At 34.5% G+C, this 26438-nt stretch overlaps 2 protein-coding genes and 1 pseudogene across 4 annotated transcripts in view; 1 reads left to right on the top strand and 2 right to left on the bottom strand.

The window, feature by feature from the left end:
• Positions 1-673: 673 nt before the first annotated feature.
• Positions 674-4012, top strand: LOC149546940 (uncharacterized; annotated as a pseudogene).
• Positions 4013-11450: 7438 nt separating this feature from the next.
• LOC149546941 (uncharacterized) lies at positions 11451-17599 on the bottom strand. 3 transcript variants are annotated; one of them, XM_089791440.1, is made up of 7 exons: positions 17452-17599; positions 16300-17345; positions 15910-16194; positions 13991-15784; positions 13131-13706; positions 12509-12988; positions 11451-12324 (listed from the first exon to the last, which is right to left on the bottom strand). In XM_089791440.1, the coding sequence occupies exons 1-7, from the start codon at positions 17597-17599 to the stop codon at positions 11620-11622; spliced, it is 5034 nt and encodes a 1677-aa protein (XP_089647566.1). In that variant the 3' UTR covers positions 11451-11619. The 3 variants fall into 3 exon arrangements, with proteins under 3 accessions (XP_089647566.1, XP_089647567.1, XP_089647565.1); XM_089791441.1 differs by having other exon boundaries at positions 13158-13706; positions 16300-17348; positions 17452-17575; XM_089791439.1 differs by having other exon boundaries at positions 16300-17348; positions 17452-17575.
• Positions 17600-17609: 10 nt separating this feature from the next.
• Positions 17610-26438, bottom strand: part of LOC149546942 (uncharacterized) — a 33061-nt gene continuing 24232 nt past the window's right edge. The window contains exon 5 of the mRNA XM_089791442.1: positions 17610-17685. Coding sequence (XP_089647568.1) covers positions 17622-17685 — 64 coding nt within the window. The 3' untranslated portion in view covers positions 17610-17621. The remainder of the gene's footprint in view (positions 17686-26438) is intronic.

Consider the following 26438-nt stretch of genomic DNA (forward strand, 5'->3'; position numbering starts at 1 on the left):
CAGGTTGGAATATTAGGGATAGGGGGCAACTGTCATTTGAGATGGTGCAAGAATTTGATGATCTTGTTGCTTAGGATCGAGCTCCTTGTTGAGCTCTCCTTGTTGTATTCCTTTCTGTCTTAATAAATTTTTACCCCTCTTTTTGCAAAAAAAATGAATTCATTAATGCATGTTAGAAAATATTGTATTTTTTGAAATGGAAAAATAAAATAAACCCCACCAAAAATGTAATGGACCAATTAAAAAAAGGTAATAAATCAGAATAAATTAATTTTAAAATAGAAAGTTTGTTGAACTTTAGCAATAACTTTAGAAATAGAGTAATTGTTCTCCAAAATTAATAGAAAGAGGGTAAAAAAAAACATTAGTACCCTGCCTATAAATAGGCAGGGACTAATAATAAACATTCAAACCAAGGGCACATTTAACTTTAATTTTTTGCACAATTATGCTATGCTCCAAAGTTTGGAAACTACCCAAGCAGATAAAATACAAGAAAAGGTGAAATCATTTGCCTTAAAACCTGTTTGTTTCATTTCATAAAACCGACTGGGGTTTCTTTACTAATGCCCTGCTTAGAGTCAGTCACAAACATTCTAGTCCAGGAGACAACATAATTGTTAATGCGTTACCTTCAATACTCTTTGGACATGTCACGTACACATAATTGTTAATGCGTCTGCCACTCCAAATGCATGCAATCATGCTCAACACCAAACCAAATATTCAGGATATGTACTGTGGCTTACAAAATAAACGTCTTAATAAGAAAGAAGTCAACAGTACGAATCACAGCAGAGCACTTTCAGAAGGCGCCAGTTCGAATCACAACAGAGTGCTTTCATAGATTTCTCCTTTTCTTGGCAATCTCTCTTTCCTTGGAGTACTTGCTCTCAAGAAAAATAGTTTACAAGGCCAAATTCCTCCTCAGCTAGGAAGGCTTTTCCGTCTTAGAATACTTCAATGACTGTCATTATTTGCAACATGTCCTGTTATCGTATAACCATTTGAGTGCCACTATACCTTCCCAGCTTGGCCTTCTTTCACATTTAGAGACGCTTAAATTAGCAGTAAACCAACTACAAGGCACAATCCCATCTTCACTCGGAAATCTATCATCTTTAGCTTGTTTGGATTTGGGGATTAACAAACTCCATGGGAGTATTCCTGTTGAATTGGACATGCTTATTCAACTTGAAGAGCTTGAACCTAACAATAACAACTTAACAGGAATGATTTCTACTTACTCAACTCACAGAATTTTATGTTCCAAACAATAATTTGACAGGAGTAATTCCCATCTCCCTTACCAACTGCACTCTTCTCCAAACCTTGGCACTATATAAGAACCAACTGGTCAGGTTCCCTGGCAACTTGGCGAACTATCAAACTTACAAGTCCTATACCTGGAGGAAAACAGACTCACAGGAGAAATCCCATCTAATGTAGGAACCTATTGTCCTTAGTTGAGTCAGACATGGTAAGAAACAAACTCCACGGTGGTATTCCTATTGAAATGGGTATGCTTAACCGGCTTGAAGTGCTCCAAATTGACACCAACAGGTTGACAAGAGTGATTTCTAATTCCATTTCCAATTGCACTCTTATCCAAATTTTGCAATTACCTAATAACCAATTAACTGGCAGCATTCCCCCAGACAGGCAAATTGAGGGGAAGTAGAGGCTTGTCTTTTCTAACAAGCTTATCTAACTGCTCCTCTTTGAACTACCTAGAATTGGCTAGAAATTATCTTACTGGAAATTTGCCCTCTTCTATTAGCCAGTTATCAAGCCAACTCTTCACAATTTTGTTGGACACCAATAAAATTGAGGGAAGCATACCAATTGGCATTGGGAACCTCACAAATTTAGTAACATTAGATTTATCTATTAATCGTCTCATTGGTTCCATTCCAGTAGCATTAAGTCAGCTTCCAAATCTTCAGAGATTGTCTTTGAATAATAATAATTTAGATGGAAGAATTCCAAAAAGTTTTGGTCATGCCAAACGACTTGGGCTATTAGCAATGAGTGAAAATATGATTTAAGGGAAAATTCCAGAAACTCTTGGTGATCCTCCTCAACTAAGACATCTTGTTCTGCATCACAATCAGTTACCAGGGAAACTCCTTGCAAGTTTAGGTAGATGTGTCACCTTGGAAACGGTAGCCTTGGCATATAATAGACTAGAAGGAAATATACCTCTAGAATGGTCAGGCCTTACAAATCTCCAATTTTATTTCAATGTTTCCAACAATTCATTACAAGGTTCTATTTTAGTAATAGGTAAAATGGTAATGGTCCCAACTATAGATGTGTCTCTGAACAAATTCTCGAGTATTATTCCAGCTGCACTAATTTACAGTATTTGAACCTTTCACAAAATTTATTTGATGGCCCAATACTAACATCACTTACAAGTCTAAAAAATATTGAGGCTACTAATCTCTCTGGCAATAAATTGTCAGGGGCAATCCCAATGTGTTTCCAAGAAATGATGATGCTTCAATATATTAATCTCTCTTCAAACAATTTAATAGGAGAAGTTCCAAAAAGAGGAGTGTTTGCAAAAATTGGTGAGTCGGCAGTCTTTGGAAATGATGGTCTTTGTGGCAATTGGATTAATTTACAACCATGCTCTCATCCCAAACACAAACTCTTGGTCCCTATAAAGGCGATAATACCGCTTGTGATTGGTGTATCAACCTGCATCGCGTCTTGTATATTATTTCTATTTTCTATTGGAGTCATTTAAATTTAAATATTCCAAACTTCAACATTGGATCTGAAAGGATTTCTATCAACCTGTATCGCGTCTTGTATATTATTTCTATTTTTCTATTGGAATCATTAAAATTTAAATATTCCAAACTTCAACATTGGGTCTGAAAGGATTTCATATGAGGAACTTGTTGATGCAACTAGTGGGTTTAGCCAAACAAACCTATTAGGAGCTAGTCATTTTGGACCTGTTTATAGAGTTCTCGGTGATGGTACAAATATTCCTATTAAAGTTCTCAATTTATAGGATGAAAATGCTCTCCAAAGTTTTGAAAGGGAATGCAATGTGCTAAGAAGAGTTCGACATCAGAATGTGATCAAAATCATTTCATCTTGTTCTAACCTTGATTTCAAAGCATTAATATTTCCATTCATGTCAAATGGAAGTTTAGAGAGATGGTTATATCCCAAGGGAGGAGATGAATGCAACTTAAGTTTGGGTGAACGGTTAAGAATAGCAAAGGAAATAGCAAAAGAAATGGAATATCTACATCATCATTGCCTTGCACAAGTCATTCATTGTGACCTAAAACCCAGCAATGTGTTATTAGGGAATGATATGACTTCACATATGTCAGATTTTGTATTATAAGACTCCTATTAGAGAGTTCAACAAATTCTTTAACTTCTACCAATGCACTAAAGGGATCTATTGGCTACTTCACACCAGGTATAAAATTTTGTACCCTTGCAATATCAAATGCCTTTTATTACTTTTAATTTTATAAGATTGTTTCATATGAAATGCGAATCATGATAATAATATTATATTTCAAAGCATGGAGTCAGTGGAAATGTTTCAACAAAAGGAGATGTATACAGCTATGGGATTCTTCTTTTAGAATGGTTGACAAGGAGGAGACCAACATATGCCATATTTGTAGAAGGTATTAATTTACCAAAATGGGCAAGTATGGATTTTCCAAATAAAATTGAAGAAGTGTTGGATATCAAACTTCTTAGAGATATTAATAAGTCAAACAGACCAATGGTAATAACATGTCTTTATAAATTAATGCAAGTGGGGTTGGCTTGCACAAAAGAGCTACCACAACAACATCCAGATATGATGGAGATAGTTGAAAGATTAGACAAAATAACAAGTGGATATCTCAGTATTCCAAGAGAATTTCATTTCCCAATAAATATCCTACCTTTTCTCAAGAGTACAACTGGACTAAGAAATTGTAGTTCAAGAAGTCTTGAAAATTGGTCTACATCTACATCTTAGCTCTTCCCTAAATGTAATAGACAATGTTAATTATTCTTGCTTTATTTCCATATATAATGTCCTATGGAAAACCTCTTTTTTCCATAAATTAGCTTATATTGTACATATAGAAATATAAGTAAAAAATAATATCATATTTTTTGATAAAATATTAGTTTAGAGAAATAATAGTTTGACATATTATATGTGCTAGAGAATTTTGTAGGAAGCAATCATCATACACTCGAATTTATTCTTAACTGGCCTGCTGCTCTTCTTTCAATGGTCAAGAATACTATCCTTATGTTCTTCCAAATCATGGAGCATAGTTTTTATGCCAGGCATATTTACCTACTTCAGCATTTTTTTGTGTTTGTGGATGTGATCCATCTCTTACTCTAAAAACCTGCACCTTGCTATTTAACTCAGACCAATTGGCGTATACCATCTTTTTCACTTTTCTAGCTATCATCATTCCATCTACCAGCCATTATATAGATATTAGACAACAATACATCATGTGCAATATTTTTTTGGTTTAACTAATAAAAGAATTTGGAGTAAGCCCTCTAGGCTATATATTTTTACCATTTCTACAGGCACCTAGAAAGTTTTCCAGATAGAAGCATCAGGTTTTGTTGATAATTCCTATGCTTGAACCAGATGCCCTGTACGGCCAAGGACATCAACCATGCAACAATAGTCCTCCATTACAGTAATAATTTGAAATTTTTCATTCATCTATCAAAGTATTGCCATCCATCCTCCCCTAGCCCCATATAACAAGAATGCAACAAAAACAGCAACAAAGGGAACACCACCTCACCTTGTGTTTCATCAACGAGTAGAATAGCTTCTCTTCCATACCCATGCATGGCATATCTTCAAATATTTGCACTGCATGCATGTCAACAAGTGTGCCCCTACCAAGATGTTCTTAATGCTCGCACTTAGTGTACATCCTTAATAACCCACACTTTGGCATTCATTTCAACAAGTGTGCTCCCTTAAAAAAACATCCAACTAGATATTTTCTTCTAATCAATTTATTTATGGGTCTCCTTGTCCTAAAGAGATCTCTCAAGCTAGCACATACTCAGAAAACATAAGCAAATAAGTCAATGCCTAGCTTCACACTTGACAGGTGTTTTTCGTAGAATTGTTCACTGGCCTTTCTTAGATTAGACTTTTTTGTATGCCTTGCATTTCATAAGAATTGATTCCACCAAGATATTTTTCCAATAAGTTTGATAGCCTCATCTATGCTACCAATTTCTTATATGCTCCCATATGAGACATCTTAGAGCACCATTTGATCAAGGAAGTGACATCTTTCACACTCCAACATTTGAAATACTCCCCACAAGGAAACAACATTCAAACCCATCGCACTTTAATTCTCTGCCAAATCTGTCATAAGCTAGAAGAAAAATAAAATAGGGTTCAACACTTTTCTTTAGTTCAGGGGATCATCAAACCACTCATTGCAAACAAGTACACCAATCCTTTTAGTACATAATATAACATTTACTTTTTTGAGTCCATGACACAACATTTCTTTACGCCAACACCTCAAAGAGATTGAGTGCCTATTCCACACTACCATGATGTGCATATCCTGCCATCAGTGTAGTCCTCTGAAATACTACTAATACTAATTTAAGGTCTTCTCTTAGATATTTCTAGAATTTCATTCAAATACCAATTATGCACATACGCAACAACCATTTAAATTAATGATTTTGTTTTGTGCTCAGACAATTTGTCAAACAGTTTACGTGCATACGTGTAAAATTCTATGTAGTATACATGTATATAAAATCACTAGAAACAAGAGCTCTTTGAGAGCTGGAGTCCCTGCCTCTAGGGAAACAAATTGGACATAATATTTGTTAAAATTATGGTTTTGAAAAGAGAAGTTATAAATTTTAGCAAATTTACTTTAAATTTTTAGTTAATATTTTAAATTTTAATTTTATAGAATAATGTGGCGACTAGCCATTGTCTAAAAATATAAAACATAATGTAATGCAATGTAAAATTGTGAGATTTGAATGAATAGAGTTTTAATTAAGAAATTTAAGATTTTTAGAATTTTATTACATAAGTTAAATTTGGAGATTAATTGTTTTTAATTTTTTTAATTGATATATAGTAAAGTTTATATATATAAAGCAATACAATTTTTAATAGCAATAATATATTTTAATGAAAAATCAAATTTAGTAATTATTGATTTATATAAAACCAATTTTTAAAATAATATAAAATATATTAACATTTTTAAATACTATATTCAAAACTAAAAATTGTGATATTAATATTGATAAGACATTATTTTTGTTGTGAAAGATAAAAATATGACTTTTTAATAAATCTAATCAACTTGTGACAAATATCTAAAAATAAAGTTGTAATTATTTTATAACTCTATGAACTTGTGACAAATATACAAAAGATAAAGTTGTAATTAGTAATGCACTTGTCACAAATATGTAAAAGATAGAGTGCAATTAATGAATTCATTAATGCATGTTAGAAAATATTGTATTTTTTGAAATGGAAAAATAAAATAAAACCCACCAAAAATGTAATGGACCAATTAAAAAAAGGTAATAAATCAGCATAAATTAATTTTAAAATAGAAAGTTTGTTAAACTTTAGCAATAACTTTAGCAATAACCAAATATTCAGGATATGTACTGTGGCTTACAAAATAAGCGTCTTAATAAGAAAGAAGTCAACAGTACAAATCACAGCAGAGCACTTTCAGAAGTCACCAGTTCGAATCACAACAGAGTGCTTTCATAGATTGTTCCAAAGATGTTGGTGTGAAGGGTTTCCATTGGCAGAGCCTGCATATGACGACCCTTGGATTTAGACATCGGGTGCCCGCCATTTCATCCTTTTAATCAATATAAAGACCTCACTTCCCCCAAGCTCTCTGTGAACTAATCGAAGAAAACCGATTTTGCTAGTCACAATATCAGTAGAGTATTGTTCGGTTTTTTTGGTGTTGTCATCTGCAATCTTTTCTTGGTTCTTTTAAAACAAGAGCTCTGGAGAGCTCGAGTCTTATGTAAAAGAAGGGGAATTTTGTTAAGAAATTGAATTTGAAACTTCAAAAATAATCTCTAAAGTCCTCCATAAACAGGTCAACTAGATTGTAAAAATAAAATTACAAGTATTTTACTAATGTAAATGATTGTGTTTTATTTAATGATTCTCATTTTTAATATTTTTAAAATCTTTTCCATAACTAGAAATAATTTAAACCGAAAATAAAATAATTTCATTAATATAACTAGAAAAGTAATTTTTAAAAAAAAAAAAATAAATAATTTATTATTAAGTTTTAATTTTGAAATTTGAAATTAAATTTGTTATAAAATATTTTTAAAATAATAATATCATTTTAACCTTTTAATTTTAATGCTAAAAATGACTAACTTATCTGAAAAAAATGTATTAAAATGAACTTTAAAAAATATATATATATATACTTCTAAATGTAAATCAATTTAAACTAAATAATATATATTTAAATGGTGAGGTTTTTAATTAATATAATACTTAATTGAAAAAAATCGATAAAATATTTTAAATAAAACATGTAATTTTAAATGATGAATATTTATTACTCTAATTAAAATATATATTTGAAATGATGGTTGTAAAAATGTTTGTTTATTTAATTTTATTTTTGAAAGATTTATTTCTCTCTTTAAAAATATTTTATCAAATAAAATATGTAAAATATGAACGATGTTCTTAAACTAGTTTATAAGGTTTACCCCACGAATGTACGGTTTCTCATATTGGGGTTTAACTTATATAGACTTCTAAACGGGTTTAAAATAAAACATTCTTAGACTTCTGATTGGTGGGTTTGAATAAACTATTTCTAATATTCTTTGTTAAATATTTATATATTATTATTAATGGTATTAAATTTTTAGAAGAGATTGATTTTGTGAAATTTTCTATTAATAATTTTATTTTTTCAAATATCTATATACGATTTTGATCTCCTAATCCTCTATTTTTCAAACTTATTTGCTAATAATTTATTGATCTCTTTTAATCATTCAATATTTTAGTAAAATTTATTTCTACCTTTTGTCGTCATTTTTGTAATAAAATTTATTTTTACCTTTACAATTTGATTGTTTTGATCTTATTATCTATGTATTTACGTTGATTTAGTTAGGGTGTCAATCTATTTATCATGACATAAAATTATGATGTTTTCATTTTTCCTTGGGCATGTGAAATTCGAGTATCGGTGTTACCGTCCACCTGAATGTTCCTATTGGTTCACCTAGGTTAGTGTGCTTTTTACTTTCATGTGCAAATATTGAAGGTCAGATTTTTTTTGTTGGCGATTAGTTTCTTTGTTGTTGAAGATCTCATGTGGAGTGGGTATTGATTTTGACTAGCATTCGTAGCATCCAAACATGTATAAGTGCATCAGAGTGTAAATTGTAATGCACATCATCTTTACGTGTGTCCAGAGTATTAGTGTCAATTGCTAACCATATGTTAATAAATAAAACAGGTGTAAACTAGCTGACAATATAATTAATGCATCATTAATGTTAATCTTTTTTAAAAAAAATTTGGATTGATAAAAAATTTAAAAACCCAGGAAAATTGAAAAGAATCAATTGAAACAAAAATTAGTAAAAATAAATTAATTTAAAAATAATTTTTTTTCAAACTTTAGAATACAAATTGTACAAATTGCACAAATTAATAGTGAGGGGTCAAATGAAAACATTAGTTCCCTGCCTAGGGACTAATTTCTAGAGCGTGGGTGTTTTAATGTTAGATTTTTGTTAGATTTTGACTAATCAATACTTCTAGTGTAGGAATCAAGTCCTAGTGTGTAATGTTTAAGTTTTTTGTTTCACAAATTAAAATTTAATACTTAGGTTGAAAGTGTTAAATAGTAAAAGATGACTTATTTTTTCAAGCTTAGTTTTTTCCACATGATGTTTAATGGTGGTCTGTTGCATTAAACTTCAAAAAAAAAGAGTTAGTATGTTAGAAAAGGAATAACACCAATTAATTATAAGATCATCAAGCATCTTAGGATATCATCAATAAAACTAAAGAATCAAACATAATTGTTCAATGCAAATCTCAGATAAAATAATAATAAATTAGATAAGTCAAATTATAAAGGGAAAGTACATATGGAAAAAGAACATCGCACATGCCACAAAAGAAATTAAAAGGAACCTACGGTAGTCTTGATTTTCCTTTTAAGGATTGTAATATATAAGAAAAACTTTCCAATTTGATGACTCCTTTCAAAATAATCAAATTTCTTTTTCTAAGGTTGTCAACCCACCAAGTATGATATCTAATATCTCCATTGGTATTTTCTAATGTCTTAAGTAGCACAATCACCAAAAAGTGCATAAATTCCCTTACAAATATATTATATTGGATGTGTTGTTAACTATATGCTAAAAGTTTGAAAAATATTAGAAGAAAACAAGGAAAAAGAGAATATTCATTTGTTGGTAATGAATGAAGAATCTCAACTAAAACTTCAAAAAAGCTACCATTACATATCACATACTAAGAAAAAATTAAGCTTGGAAAAATAAGTTAACTTTGACTATTTAACACTTTTAACCTAGGAATTAAGCCTTAATGTGTGATGTTTAAGTCATTTGGCCACCCTTAAAAATCACATTCTAAGGAACAAATTAAGCTTAGAGAAATAAGTCAATTTTGACTATTTAACACTTCTAGCCTAGGAATAAAGCTTTAGTATGTGATGTTTAAGTTGCTTGTTATGGAATAGATGTTGAGTATGATGTTATCCAAATTGTCGCATTCTAGACCATTTAAGTGGTATATTGTGAGAGTTTTGCAACCTGTCTTGAACATGATGCTAAGACTCCACCATTACTTCTTAAATCATATCAGTAATTGGACAATAAAGGGCCCAAGCATTATTACACTTATCTAGAGAAAATTGTAGATGAAGATTTAGATAGTGATCTTTGTGATGTACGACACAGAGCAGAGGAAACCATTACACATGGATTAAGGAATGAAATTGAGTTATGGAATATGAGCTAGGGGAATGATCCACAGTGAAAAGTGGTTACGTGCTATCTATAGATTTTCTTTTTCTTTTTGTGTGCTTTTGAACTTATATTACATTGTAAATTCTATTTAGGACCAAGCCCTAGAGACTTTAGTTTCAATAATGCACTTCTATCATAAATAACCATCTCTCGTCCATGCCTTATGGAAAAAAGAATTGATTGAATGGCTAGGGTAATAATAGTGTATAAAATATACGCAAATTACTTTCCAACATTTTAATGATAATATTTTTAATTAAATAATCTTGGGTGGAATCAAATTAGTTATAATGACATACGACCATTGGGTATGCATTATAATAGAATAGAAACAAATAGTGCAGGAAAAATCATGTGCATTTCTTTGCAATTTCATCTAGATCTTTTCCTTTCTTAAACAATTTTAAAGTTAGCTTTATCTGAACACCAAAGATAAAATTCAATGAAGTGATAACATCTCAAAGAATTTATCACAAGTTATCTTATTCCTAGCCTACTTAGAAATGAGTTTTTTTTCTTGAAGATTTGATACATTCCCACTACTATTATTTGGCATCAAAGATTAAATTCATTGGAAATATTAACTTACATGAAAATCTGTCATCTTATTCATGACCTACTTTTAATTCTCTTCTTGAATGTTCTAATACATTTGCATGTCTATTATTGACAAAACCCATTACTCACTATTTTCACATATATATTTGTAAATTGATTTCTCTATCATGTAGAAAAAAAAAATTAAGATAAAAAAATTAAAAAAGAATTGTCTGCTATCTACCTTCATAATGATGTTAATTGTCAATAATAAATTGTAAAAATAAGATTGTGAACATTCCATTTAGTACATAGTTATTTTTTAGTCAAGAAATTTAAAAACCAATTAGAATGTAGAATTAATTCAAAGATAACTATCTTACTAATATAAAATAATTGAATAAATAAAATGATCTATAAATTAAAATAAACATTAAATAATTTAATCCAAAGATAAATTTCCAACTAATAATTCACAAATATGAAAGTATACATTATTAGTTCAACACAATTCAAACAAAAATATTAATATCAGCCTAATATTATTTGTCTCTAGAAAAACTTAGCATAAAGTAATTTATTTAAAATTCAATATATATATATATATATCAATCAGGCTATAATATTATTTATCTCTAGAAAAACTTAGCATAAAGTGATCTATTTAAAATTCAAAACAAAATATTAATATCCTAACATTATTTGTCTTTAGAAAAATTTAACATAAAGTAATCTATTTTTAAAAAATTAATAATAAACAAATCAAATTATAAACGCAAAAAATAAATTTTACAAAATTTAAAAATTCTGTAAAATTTGAAAAAGATTAAAAATATAGTTTTATAAAATTCAACTTATATAATCATAAATGTGCATGAATCTGGTTGATGTCTGCGGCCTCCTTACCGACCTCAACAAACAATAAGCTAACGACTAAGTAAATAATAAACAAAGTATTTTTTCCCTATCTATTAAAATGCCAAGTTAGCATTTAAAACAATATTGGCACATTTTATACTTCTCACATACACTACATCGATAAAATATGCCCCACATGTCCTTGGAACATACATCACATCTGGACTTCCAGTCCCAAAAACCTCCTCCTCCGGGAACCAGTGGATGATGTGGATCGTGTTTGGGATGAATTCTCCCGTCTCTCCATCTCCTGCGAAGGACGTCGCTAAATCCTTCACTTTTGATCTCACCCATCAATTTTTGATGCTCATCCTCCGCTTCACTTTGGCACAGCAGCCGCACCAATTCTTCTGCCTGCCCGTTCATCATCTCCCCATTTTCATCCACTGCCACTATACCTATCTCCCGTCTCCATGCACTAAGAAAAGCCAGTACCATGCTTCTCACCTGCGCAATCCTTTTGTCAACACCCTTCCCCTTTAACTCATCCCACAAACACTTGGCGTGCTCCCAAAACTTGTAAGCATCACACAGAGAGAGGCTTGTAACCCTGTCCATTTCTTTTCTTTTCATTTCATGCTCTTCTTCTTCAGCGAAGAAACGTGTTGTTCCGCAGGAATATCGGACACATTTCCCAACGTAGAAGACTTGGACGACTGCATTTTCCAGCTTTTTCAATGCCTTATTCAACTCTGGCAGGAACTCCACCATATCGCTAATTGAGCCCACGCACATAAATATCATTTCTCCACGACGAAGCGCCTCCCTTGCCTGCCATCACAACACAAATTATGACAATGGATGATACATAGGAAATAAAGATCCTGTGAATCCATTTAATTAGTGGTGAAAAGACATCTTTTTTGTGTGACTTATCATATATTTAGATGATCGCGTTGAGGGGAAATGATTTTATGTATTCAAATAACATTTTAAGTGAATAATAGAATCTTACCTTCAACTGAAAGTGCTCCACATTCTGAAAAATAAATTGCAAGCTGGATTGAGAGCTGGAGTTGAACTCCTTCCATTGTGCGTCTCTCAGTTCCTCTTCCCGTGATGCAGAGAATGGGTACGCATTTATCCCCCACCTCAATATCATCGGCATTGCATCCTTGTTTGATACGCTTCCCTTCTCATCGACTACTACCAGCCCTTCTCCATAACCTAAACAATCTGTACTCCAATTCTCTTTGTTGACTGACCACGGGTTGGGGACCATCGGCCAGGGAGCCCTTGCAGCAGCTTTTATGTACTCCTTAGGATTGTCATATGATTCCAATTTCGGAATCCAGACCACTTCAGCTCGATAGTCAGAACTTGTTTGGAGCTTCAGATACACATCTTCCAATGCTAAAATCTTAAGTTTATCTTCCATAGAAGAATGCTTTCTGAAAAGCAAGACCAATTTGCCCTCTAAGTCCTCCACTTCCACCTGCACATCATTTTGACATAAAATTAAAAAGATTATTTATATGATTCTTAATTATTCAGTCGTTTAAAAAATAATATTTAAATAAATAGATCAACTTTTATTATAAATAAAATTAAAGAACCTATACTAGAATGATGAGAACCTTTTCATTTTTGTGTAGATCCTTTACATTTTTTCGTAGAAGAAACCCGTTTTCTAATGTCTCACACAATTTCCTAAGCAATTTAGTATTGCCATCTCGTGGATGTCTTGCGAGAAATTCCACTCCATTCTCTTCCACGATATAGGATATGTCTTTCCATTTTACAGTACCTCTTTCTCCAACATCAGTAGTGGTGGCAAATACACCGAGGGAGGAGTCGAAGGAATGCGGAAGCACGTCATGAAAACAATTTCTGACCGAGTCAATCCATGAGGTGGAATTTGCATGGGCCACAATTCTGTCGGCCACCTCTGATGGGAGTGCATTGAATTCTCGGCCAACATATATAATTTTCAATGACTCGGAGCTACACTTTTCCAGAAGCTTCAAGTTGTTTAGTGCCATTATAAACTCATTTGGTATTACAGATGACCAATCTGACTGAGTGATCAATACAAGACGAACATCCGATGGGAGCGAGGATGACCCTTCTGTACTAAATATCTTCCATATAATCTTATCTAAGACAAAATCCCTCTGTTTTTCTGAAGGACCCATGCGACTTGTCGACCAATCCTAAAAATAAACAGTAGAAATAAGTTAGGCAATCTCTAGAAATATATAGGATTTCTAGCAAGTGCTTATATCTCTAATGTCTTTTATTAACAAATTGCTTAAAAAATTTGACAAGCTCAGAGATTTATAAATGAGTTTAGTATTTTTAACGATGATTTTTAGGAAATTAAACTCAGCTTCTAAAATGATTATAAGCCTCTGTAAAAATGAAGACAACTTCTACTTTTAATGATCATCTAAAGAACAAACAGCATCAAAATTTAAATGGACAAATAAAAACCTACTCTTGGCTCAGAGAACGAATCTGTTTCCACAACAAAATGCCATTCTTGCTTTTGCCTTTGCATTCGCTCCCACCGTTGAGTCATCGCTTCACTTCCAGAAATGTCTACGTACAACAAACTCTGAGTGGCCCCCACACGATCCATCCATTCCTCACCCAATCTTTTACAATTTGAAAGGTCTAATATCAGCAATGATGGGAGATTCTGGAAATCGTCAGAAAGCTTAGCTAAGTTAGAGCATCCTCCGAAATCTGCTTTCTCCAAGCAACGTAGCTGGCCAAAAGAATCGGATAGTTTGGTTAAACTGTTGCATCCGGACATATCCAGCTCTTTCAACTCTTTAAGGAAATGGAAGTCGTTGCACAATTCCTCTAATTTAGAGCATTGGGATAAATTTAGAGTTTGCAATCTTTGTAGTTCACCAAAAGAATTGGGTAGTTTGGTCAAACTGCGGCATCTGGACAAATCCAGCACTCTCAATTCTTCAAGGCGGTGGAAGTTGCTGCACAATTCCCCTAAGCTATCACATTCTGATAAATCCAAGTCTTGTAAACTTTTTAATTCGCCAAAATGATCAGCTAGTTTGGTTATACCGCGGCATCTGGCCAAATTCAACACTTTCAACTCTGCAAGGCGGTGGAAGTCATCGCACAATTTCTTTAAGTTATCACATCCAGATAAATCCAAGTCTTGCAAACTTTTTAATTCGCCAAAATGATCAGGTAGTTTGGTCAAACTGCGGCATCTGGACAAATCCAGCACTCTCAATTCTTCAAGGCGGTGGAAGTTGCTGCACAATTCCCTTAAGCTTTTACATTTTGATAAATCCAAGTCTTGTAAACATTTTAATTCGCCAAAATGATCAGGTAGTTTGGTTATACCGCGGCATCTGGCCAAATTCAACACTTTCAACTCTGCAAGGCAATGGAAGTCATCGCACAATTTCTTTAAGTTATCACATCCAGATAAATCCAAGTCTTGCAAACTTTTTAGTTTACCAAAGCCTTGAGGCAGTGTAGACAAGCTCCTGCACCCACACATTTTCAATATTCTCAAAGCATCAAGACGATGAAAATCACTGCACAGTTCTTCAATGCTTTCACATTCTTTAAATGAAATTTTTGTCATCTTTGAAAGCCACGAGGTTTCTTCTGGCAGCACTGTCAAACTGGAGCATTTTTTAAAAGACATCTTCGACATCAACAGAGAGGACAGCCCTCCCAGGCTTTGTGGAAGACTAGTCAGCTCTGTGCATTCACTAAAATATATCTCTGTTAAGCGTGTCAAATCTCCTAGCCGTTCTGGAAGGCTGATCAGCTCAGAGCAACTTTTCAAATTTAGATACTGTAAGGAAGCAAGTTTCTCGAAACTGCTTGGAAGCACTCGTAGACTCTTGCAAAACTCTAGGTTGAGGCGCTGTAAGTTGGAAAGGTTCACAAAGTCCATCGGAAGCTCCTTTAAACCCTTACAGACTTGCAAATCAAGAACAACAAGGGTATTCTGTTTGCCAAATCCCAGTGGTAAATGCTCCAAGCTTGTACAGTAACTCAAGTATAACTCTTCTAATGATGTGAGTTTCCCAAGCGATCCCGGTAATTGCAAAAGTCGGTGGCTGTATGACAGGTCTAGCTTCCTGAGATGACCCAAGTTGACTAAATCTGGGATCTCTTTACCCTCAAAATTACTTAGAGCCAACACCCGCAGTTTTCTAAAATAACCGAGTTCTGAGATTTCACTTGAATTACAGGTTCTAGGGAATTCTGTAACATGCGCCACTTTTAATTGCGGCATACCCTGCACTTTCGATTAGTTAGTGGAAAATAAAATATGAAAATATGTTTCTATCAAGACAAAAATATATTGATTCGAAAAAATACCAATAGTTAGACGTAAAAAGCCACAGCGAAAGAACCACTTGCCTTCAAGTGCTCACTCGATTTTATGTTCTCCTTCCAATTACAACTGATGTAAGTTAAACGAGAGAGCTTTGATAAATCCATGGGCAGATCAGACCCTGGCTCAGCTTTAAGAAATCTCAGTTCACCAAAGCTTTTACTGCATCTTCCTTCCACAAGAGTCCATTCCCCCATAGCAAATACTCTCAGAGACCCGCTCATTTCGTCCAGCACCTCTGCACGTATATCAATTGGACCTCGAAATTCGCCCGTATGTGTCAGCCACACTCCTTTTACTTGAGAATGACTCTGTTCATATTCATATCACACTATTAAAACAAATGAAGTGGTACTTACCCTGAAAATTACACAACTCTACTTCCTTCATTTATAAATATTTAGTTTTTTTGGTACCTTTCCTTCTTTCTGCAAGAATTTAGTGAACTCTTCGGGAGTTCGAAAGCGGTTGTCTTTTGATTTATGACGCCCAACACTAAGAAGAAGATCATGGATAACTACCTTGGAAAGTATTTTATCATCCCAAGATCTTTCTTGTTTTCTTTTAATGAGAGCTCCCTCGTGCAAGCATTTCATTTCTTCCTCCCCAACAATGTGCGCAACATCTTCCCAGTCCCAACCATTGAAGAAGGAGCAAATGTCAAGAAAGGCTTCCTGAACACTCGTTCCAAGCTGATCATACGCAAACATGATTGTACTTTCATCGAAACCTTCCCTCTTATGCCCACTGAAAGACTCTCCACTTTCCAGCCATTTTAATACTCTTTTATAGGCTTCAACTTCATTCTTTCGTCTTTGGAGAAATCCACCCACGGTTTCGAGAAACAGAGGACAGCTGCTGCATTTCTCGGCGATCACCTTTAGATTGGGTCTTTTTTCCAAAAGGGAGTTAATGTCTCTTTCTCGATCTATTTTTGTGCTTAGCACTTGAATGGCTGCGTCAAGAGGAAGGGGCTCTATCTGATATTCTTCATATTTAATCCCGCGATCCTGCATTACATCTGAGAAAAATATTACCCTAGCAGTTAAAAGCAACCGCAGTTTCTTAGGACCTGTTATATCTCTGGGTAGAAGCTCTTGAAGAGGTCTTTTGAACAAGGTGTTATCGATGTACAAAAATACGGATTCATTTTCCATTACTTTTTTCAGCCTCTGCCGTCCACACTCCAAGTCTCTTAATTCTTCTTTTTTGCCAGTCAAATCCTGCAGAATATTGCACTGCAGTGTTTTTACATCGGGACGTTCTTCCAAGTTTTCGATGAGAACAATCTTGGAATATTTCCAACCAGTGAGTTTGTCTGTCAAGGAATGATAGACTGCATCTGCCAAAGTGGTCTTGCCGGATCCACCGAATCCGTGCACAACCACTGCTAGAGAAGGCGCACTGTCGTTTTCCCATTGGAGGAGTTTAACAACTTCACCAACCTGCTCTTGTATGCCAACTGCTTCACATTTAAAACGAACCAGAAACGTTAGAAAATATTGTCATTCATGTTGTTAAAACAAAACAGCCCATTGTTAAATATTTAGGTAGTGGATGTACTTTACCTGCATGATGGACAGGGGGAATTTGTGGCTGGTTGGATTGTTGGACGTTGACGGAGGGAACATTGGGACTGGTCTCCAAAAGAGATTTCGTTTCCACATTTATCGCTAAGCTTAGGACGCCCATATTTGCATTTATGTTTTGAAGCATTTAAAAACATTTATCGCTAAGCTTAGGACGCCCATCTTGAGCGGAGTTCTATAAGGTTACCTTTATGTTTTGAAGCATTTAAAAACCTACACAACACCAAAAACAAAAAATGAAAAACTGAAAAATCGACTTGAAAAATGAAAAAGTAACGCAGTATTGCATTGCATCAATCATAGAAGGATTTATGCATGATTGTATTATTTTATATAATATATTATATATTTAAGTATACATGTCGTCCACGTTTGAGCGGAGTGCTATAAGCTTATCTCTATGTTTAGAAGCATTTAATATATTATATATCCAAGTATCTTGAGACAATGCCTTTGAACAAAACATAGCAAAGGAGATAATGACAAGTCTAATTTCGATTCAATTTTATTCATTAGACTGATAGGGAGTCCAATGTATCTAATGCCTAGGGTAAGTGCAAGAAGTTGGGTCTCACTTTTGGGCAAAAAGTGGAAATGTTTTTCTTATTTTTGAAATTTCTTGTTAATTGATGTCAAAATTTGAGACATTTAGAGATTGAATATAAAAATATTTCAGAAAAAAAAAATTTGTGTTCAAAATCTAATTTTTAGATATGTAATTTATTTGTATACCCATATGATAGATTTTGTTTTTGGTATGGATCTTTAAAAACCACTTTTTCAAAATGTTTGTTTCAAGACCATACCACACTCATGTGAACACCATAATTTAACTCAAATAAATGAATTTTCATAAATCCTTTTAAAGGGAGTTACCTAATACACCTAAAGATTGATGACAATATTTTTTCTTAATTTTTTATTGAATAATTTTTTTATTATTAATTATTAATTGACTATAAAGGTAAGTTTTTAAACCTCTCATATACGAATACCATAATTTGATCAAAATTTCACTTTTTTCAAACATTTTTTTTTTAAACCTCAAAAGAATTGTATGTAGATTGATGACATATAAATTAATTTTTAAAAAATGATATAATAAAAAAGTTATTAAAGTTTTAGTGAATTTCACTATTCTACATTTTGGTACCACCTTTCATTAAAAAATAATACAAAAATAGTAAATAAAATCATAACACTATAAAAATTTATATTTCTCAAATCAGGGCAATGAGAGCTCTAATGGATTTTTGTTTTATAAAAAAATTTGATCGGGAAGACCCTCTAAAAATTATGGCAAGGCATGAATTTGTCAATTCAACGCCTTAGCCAAATCTTGAGAGGTCAAAGCTCTCACCAAGCCTATCCCGAACCAAAATCCGAAGTAGGAGAAAAAAATTTCTCGCCCAATGTTGTAAGAAACAGGTAGCCATTATTTAAATTAAAAAATGGCTACCCGTTTTGAAAAAGTCAAATCGGCATTAAAAAATCCCCCCCCAAAAGATAAAATTTTAAATTTTTTGAAACGGGTTTTAAAAAACGGGTAACAGGGACTCGTTTTTTAAAAGTAAAAAATGGGTAACAAGTACCCATTTCTTACTTTTCAAAAACGGGTACTCGTTTCTAAAAATTTAAATTTTTTATATTTTCAAAAATAGGTACCCGATTTTTTAAAAAAGGGTGCTCGTTTTTTAAATTTAGAATCGGGTGCCCTAAAAGAGTACGATCTCAATCCACAGACTTCTGCGAAATTGCGACCCAACTCCTTGCTTCTACCCCCTACAACATCAAACATCCTATATAATGTAGTTTAATCTTAAGATTCATGAGTCATCCAAAGACACACTAGTGCATTCAAAAGGTGATACTCTGATATGTTGAAATGTTGGGGGAACATGAGGATGTGGAATTTTTCTATTTCAAAACTAATGAGTTTGATTTCATTGGTTACAGTAACAAACATTATGTTATGCTAAAGTTTCCCTATTAGAGATGGATGAGTTGAATTTTGAGACCAATGGCCCCTATTCGTCTAGGGACATGGATGACCATTGCAGCACATAGAACCATTGATTTTAAAATGGTACGTATCTAAAATAAATGACACTATGCTCTTCGGTCACTGTTAATGACAATCTCAGTTGGTGAGATGTAAGTTTACATGTCATTGTCATTTGCTAAGTTAAGGCGGGAAACTAGATGCGAAAATAGTTTTCTCATTTTGAGGAATTGAGATATATAAAGTATTTACACATCTTTATTTGTGAAACCATGCGACTATATCTATCTGTTCTAGCTGATGCAAAAGAGGCCTTCCAAGATGATGTTCTACCTAATGCAACAATGGTGGGCAAGTGGGTGCCAGTGTCTTATCACCCTTACACTATGGGAAGGATAGAGACTGTTTAGTAGACTGACTATTTAGAATTTATGTTAGAGAGATGGCTAAAGTAGGATGAAGATTGGTCACTCCATGTTGAGAGGAAGAATGTTTTTAGATACTCTGTGTTCCTGGTTGGGCCGTGAATATGCTAGTGTGTTGAGCGAGTTTTGGTTCAAGGTTGATGCTGATTTCAAACCCAAATTCATTGCCCTAGTCATTGCAAAAATGGGCATACGCCTTCGCATATATGTAGAGAAAAAGAAGCATTCAGAATGGTTTTAAAACCCTAGCTATGGCTTTCATTTGACAAGTGTGTTGTGCAAAATCATTGTATTGTATATGTGTTGTATTTTTGTTGGTGGGCAGAAGTAAAAATTAAAGAAGAACATTCTGCAAATATTTAAATGTTTTAACATTCTCCAGCTTCCCGCCTCCACACCTGCCTACAACTTTGGTGCATGACTTCAAATCCCTTGAGGGATTGGAGCCCCCAACTTCCCTCAAGTCTAGTTCAGGCTTGTCCAAACCTTCTTTTAGTCCTCTCTACAAAAACCCTGAATGTCTACGAGGAGTCATGTTTTGCTCAAGATCCCAACCCTGCTGAGTCAATTGACAACCCTGATGATTTGGCCTGTATGGGTGCCCTCCCTCTAAGGTATCCCATGGAAGATGTGGGTCACAAAATTTTTGCTTCCCTGAAACCAAACTGGTTGGATGTTCTTGTTGGATCCAAGATTCATGTGGATTCTAGGGAGAAACCTAAGGTGGTTTCAAGTGGAACAAGGCTGGAGATTTCACCCTCAGACGTTGTGGTTGATTTGATTTCCTTTGGACTCTTCTTGAGACTCATTGGAAATTTTGATTTTTTCCAACATAATGTAGACACACGTGGTTAGGAAATAGTACTCTTCTAGATGGAGACTGTCTAGATTGATGACAGTCTTTACGATGGCAAGCTCCCATTTAGATTCAAAATCGAAGCAGACCGAAACATTGTCCTGATGGGCTCTTGGCACTATGGTAAACATCTATTGATGCTCACTACATAGAAAATGAGGTTTTCCCATTACGTTGAGCTATTTAGGTTCACACCTATTTGGGTCAGATTACGGGGGCTCCCTCTCAAATTCTGGGATAAGAGAGTGTTCAGGTGGATTGGAGACTCTTTTGGACCCTTCGTCAAGGTTGACCTAACTACTAGTTCCAAGACCAAAATGGGCTTTGCTAGAATATGTGTGAATGTGGGGATAAATAAACCCTTGCCAACCGCAGTGGCTCTGAAATCGAAATGGGGTGTTTGGTCACAATTGATTCTATACAAGAACGCTACACCCTTCTGCTAAAACTGCAATATTTTTGGCCACTTGGTTTTGGACTGTAGGCATAATGAGAAGCTTACGAAAAAATTGTCCTCACCTAGAATTGTAGTGGTGGAATGCTCGAAGACTTCAAAAACAAAAGACCAAGTCAACACGGAGTCTCCAAAGAGCATGGAGATGGTGGCTGCTAATTCTTCAAGTAAGAATGAGAGACCTGCAGAGAAGGATGAAGAACAGACCAAGACCAGGTCAACACGGAGTCTCCAAAGAGCATGGAGATGGTGGCTACTAATTCTTCAAGTAAGAATGAGAGACCTATGAAGAAGGATGAAGAACGAACCAAGGAAAAGAAGAGATATCTAGAAGGCCCCTAAGATACGAAATACTACTATCCTAGAAGAGAGGGAGATTGCTAGCAATACCTCTATGAGAGAGGGCGATGTAGCTCCTGAACTCGAGCAAGGGGAGATTGATGCATCACAGATCAAGCCGATCACACAACAAATGGGGGGACCAAAGAATAGTTTTTTGAAATTCTTGAATGAGGGCAGGAGCTCCCAGTCCATAGAACCGTGCAACATCTCCCCCACAAAAAGGAACAACTCACCTTTTATGGACAGTACCCTAGTGGTTTCCCTCCCAAGTATTGTTGAAGTTCATTCCCCCATCCAAACTGGAGCTAATGGTTGCAACATGGACAATGATGTTGGATGCACCATTTTCTAAAGGAAATTAAGGAGTGGAAACAAAGTTGATATGTTGGGATGACTATGAAAGTGGGGAGACCCCCAACCAAGAACCTCCGATGAAAGGAGATAGTCAAAGATATAGCACAGGGGAGACATAAGACCCTAGATGACATCCTAATGCAAAAATGATGAAGATAACATCATAGAATGTGAGAGGGGTTAATAGCCCCATGAAGTAGTATGAAGTTAAAGAAAAGATCATCCTATTGAAAGTGGACATGATTCTTTTGCAAGAAGTTAAAATGGCGGCACACGCATTCTCTAGAGTGGCAAATTATATATGGCCAGGAGCAAAATTGTCTTATAGTGTTGAGATGGGTGCTTCAAGAGGTATTGTGACTCTTTGGAATACAAACAATGTCATGGGTAGAGAGATCCTCCATGGGGTTAATAGCCCCATGAAGTAATATGAAGTTAAAGAAAAGATCATCAAATTGAAAGTGGACATGATTCTTTTGCAAGAAGTTAAAATGATGGCACACGCATTCTCTAGAGCGGCAAATGATATATGGCCAGGAGCAAAATTGTCTTATAGTGTCGAGATGGGTGCTTCAAGAGGTATTGCGACTCTTTGGAATACAAACAATGTCATGGGTAGAGAGATCCTACTAAGCCCCCATTTCATACTTATGGGCTTTGTCTCCAAAACTTTTAACTGGAACATGTTTAATTTCTATGCCCCTAACACCCAAAATGGGTGGCTTTCTATCTGGGAAGAGGCAATGAAAGTTCCTAAATCTATGAGGCATGAGAACATTTTGTGTATGGGAGATTTCAACACCCCCCTATACCCCTCAAAAAAAGTAGGCACATTGGAGTACTTCTTTGAGAGTATGTACAATTTGGTGGGCTTCCTAGGGTAGAATGGTCTTATTAATATTGATCTTCAAGAAACCCCTTTCAGCTGGTCAAATAAAAGATTGGGGAACAACCTAATTCAAGGAGGCTTGATTGTGTTCTTATCTCAGCGAGTTGGGACATTCTCCCGCATACCTCCTTAACAGCATACCCGAGGACCATCTCTAACCATTCTATTGTGTTATTCTCATGGAAGAAAAACCAAACAAGTAGACAAAGACCCTTTAGGTATGAGATTATGTGGCTATCACACCCAAAGTTCAAAGAGTGTATTACCCGATGGTGGAACACTCATGTCCAAGGCTCAACCATGTTCTATATTACTAGTAAACTAGAAAGGATCCACAAAGAGGTCAAAGGATGGATTCAATCTTCATTTGGTAATATCGTTAAGGAAATGAAGATGAATGAGAAGAAGTTAGAGTCTCTCCAAGTTAATTTAGCTTGTGGTAATTCATCTCATGAAGGAATGTCGAGCTAAGTGGAAAGTTTTGTTAGAGTGGGAGGAAGTCTTTTGGAAGCAACAATCAAGAGTACAGTGGCTTGAGAAGGGCGATAGTAACACAACCTTCTTCCATAGGTCCACATCAAAAAGAAAAAAGAGGAAAACCATTAGCCCATTGGTGGATAGTAATGATCAAGAAATATCGGAGGGTGAGATGGAGAATTGGGTCTATAAATGCTTTTAGGAGATCTAAAATCCCTTGCCAAATCAAACCAATATTAGCACTCAGGTCAAGGTTATGGAAGAGCAAGTGAAAAAAGTCATGTTTAGTATGAACTAGTTCAAAGCCCTAGGGCCAAATGGGTTTCCCCCTACATTCTTTCAAGAGTTTTGGGACATTGCCAAGTATGATATATCTCAAGCTACTTCAGACTTTCTGAGAACAAGCAAGTTGCTTAAGGAACTTAATGAGACCTTCATTGTGTTAATACCAAAGATTGATGAACCGAGACATCTTGAGGAATTCAAACCATAAGCCTCTACAACATGGTTTATAGGATCCTCTCCAAGGTCTTGGTGAACCATGTTAAACCCCTGCTTGATAAATTTATAGGTCTCTACCAAAATGGATTTGTCCTTGGAAAACAAATAATGGATGTGGTCATTACCAACCACGAGGTGATCCATTCCATCAAGAAGTGTGGTAACCTAGGTATGGCTCTGAAACTTGGCATATTTAAGGCCTATGATAAAGTAAGGAGGGAATTTTTTGTTGATATTCTGACCAAGTTAGGATTCAAAGAGAATTTTGTTAGAATAATCATGGTCACAATTAACACCATCTAATTCTCAATCCTATTGAATGGGATCCTAGGTAGTTTTTTTACCACCTCTCAAGGTCATCGGCAAGGAGACCCCTATCTCCCTACTTATTCATCATTATGGTGGAGGTGCTTGGGAGAAACTTAAAGCCCCTAACGGTTTAGGCAAGATAAAAAGGCATAAGACCTACCTACTCAAGCCCCTCGCAGGTGCTCCAATAATTTGTCGATGACACCTTCTTGTTTGGCCTATCTTATGTTCATGAAGCAAGGTCTTGGAAGATCCTTCTTAACCATTATCATAAGGTTTCAGGTCAATGCATAAATTATCAAAAAAACAAAGCATATTTTTTTTAATACAGACAATGACCAGAGGAGAAAAATTATTAGAATTCTGGAATGCTAGGAGGCAAGCTTACTTGACACTTATTTTGGCCTTCCTCTCACAATTAAAGAGGTGTCTTCAAATATGAGAATAGGTTGGTGGAATGCATACAGAGGAAGTTTACATGCTTAAAAATTAAAACCCTAAGCAATGCGGGGAAACTTCAACTACTCTCGGCCTCCTTATAAGGCATACCCATGTACTTCTTCTCCCTTATTTAACTCTCAGGTAGATAAAAGGATATTATTGAAAAAAATCAAAGAAATGTTCTATGGTCAAGAATGGAGGATAAAACCAGAATAAGTTTGGTGAGTAGGGAGAAAGTTGTTATATTAATAAAGTATTTTCTTATTATTTAAATCATATTGATTTAATTATTAAGTCACTTATTATCTCTAGTTTTCCTAAGCTAAACTTTAGGCATATTATAGGTTTTACCTATTAGGGTTTTGATCTCTTTTTATAAGGATTGATCTCTTTGTAATTATTGAATTAGTTCACTTTTGATAATATCAATCTCATTTTTTCTCATCTAGAATGTCTCCTCCATGGATTGTACAATTCCAGCCTCCATAGCTTTTGCTTTTCTCTTTATGTGCTAGGTGTTTGCATTTAGGTGACTCTTGGGAGCTGTGGGGTTGATATCTCATCAACTTCAACATAGTATCAAAGCTCTAGATCTTGATGTCCTTGTTCTGTTTATGAGAGGCTTTGCTTGGCTTTTAGGTTTGTGCTTTTCTTTCAAAGGGTTTCATTTTAAAGAGGGTTATTATATTGGATCTGAGGGAGTCATTTTCTCAGTGTATTTTGAGCCCAAATGGACCTCAGTTAGATTTGTAGCACCCAAAAACCCCTATTTCCATATAAAAAGCCTTTCTTTTCTTTTCTTTTTCTTTTTTTATAAAGTGCAAAGGACGCCTACACAATGCCGACATCAAAAAAGTACTGACACAACAATCTCACAAACACAGGTTATTACGTCATCATTTTTTAGCCAAAATTTGATGGCCTCCAAACTGTCTCTTTTATGATTTGTTTTGTCATAAAAAGTTGTACGTGGGTTTTTGGCCATATCTTGGTCATACTTAAGTATTTTTTGACAAATCTTATATTATTGGAAAGCTCTTTCTGAGCCCATCACTATGGTGTAGGTTATTTGGACTTTTGATGTTATTTGGTTTCATGTTTATGTAGTCAAAGCCAGAAGTTCTACTTTACACTCCAGGAGACACATCTTGAGAATCTGATCTTCGATTTGGGAATTCTTTATATCATTGGAAAGGTCTAGGGATCAATTTTGTTGCATCAAATTATTCGTCATGGGTTGTACTATCTATTGTACCATCCTTATGTCTTTTCCAATCTATTTAAGACATCATTTGTATAGATTTTTTGTAAATGCACTGAAATAAAGTCTCTCTATTGCATTTTGGGATCTTGCACATCTTTGGATTTTGTTGTACTCACACTACATTATAAAGTGCCTTGGGGGGTTTCATGTTGACCATATTCACCATCTTCCTTTGTCAAGTGAGTATTCCTTCCATGACATTAGCCTCATGATGTGTCAATGACATGTGCCATTATAGGTGTTTGTACTTCTTTTGCACTCTTAATGTTCTTGGTTCTTCTTTCTGCAAGAGATATTGCATTCAATTTCAATGTTCATGTCTTACCTCTTAGCATTATAGGGGGTTATGTTTGTTTTATTGCTTTCTTGGTTCAATGGAGTGAGCTATGCATTTAGTATTTGGTCCTATGTACTAGGCGATTGCAATAGTTGGATACCTATGCATTTCGATGAGATGGATCATTTAACAGATAGACATTCTTTCATTCCTATTTTTAGAGGCCATGAAGATACCTTCCATCTTTGATTGATCAGCTCTTCAAAATTAGTCTTCTCTACCTGGTCATGTTTTATATAGTGGAGGTTCTTCATATCAGCAATTTAATAGCGTTTGCACCTTCATGCTTCAGTGATGTTCTTCATGATCATTCCT

The sequence above is a fragment of the Cupressus sempervirens genome, chromosome 7, assembly GCF_028749045.1.
Source record: "Cupressus sempervirens isolate cs-2001-9-10 chromosome 7, ASM2874904v1, whole genome shotgun sequence".
NCBI lineage: Eukaryota > Viridiplantae > Streptophyta > Pinopsida > Cupressales > Cupressaceae > Cupressus > Cupressus sempervirens.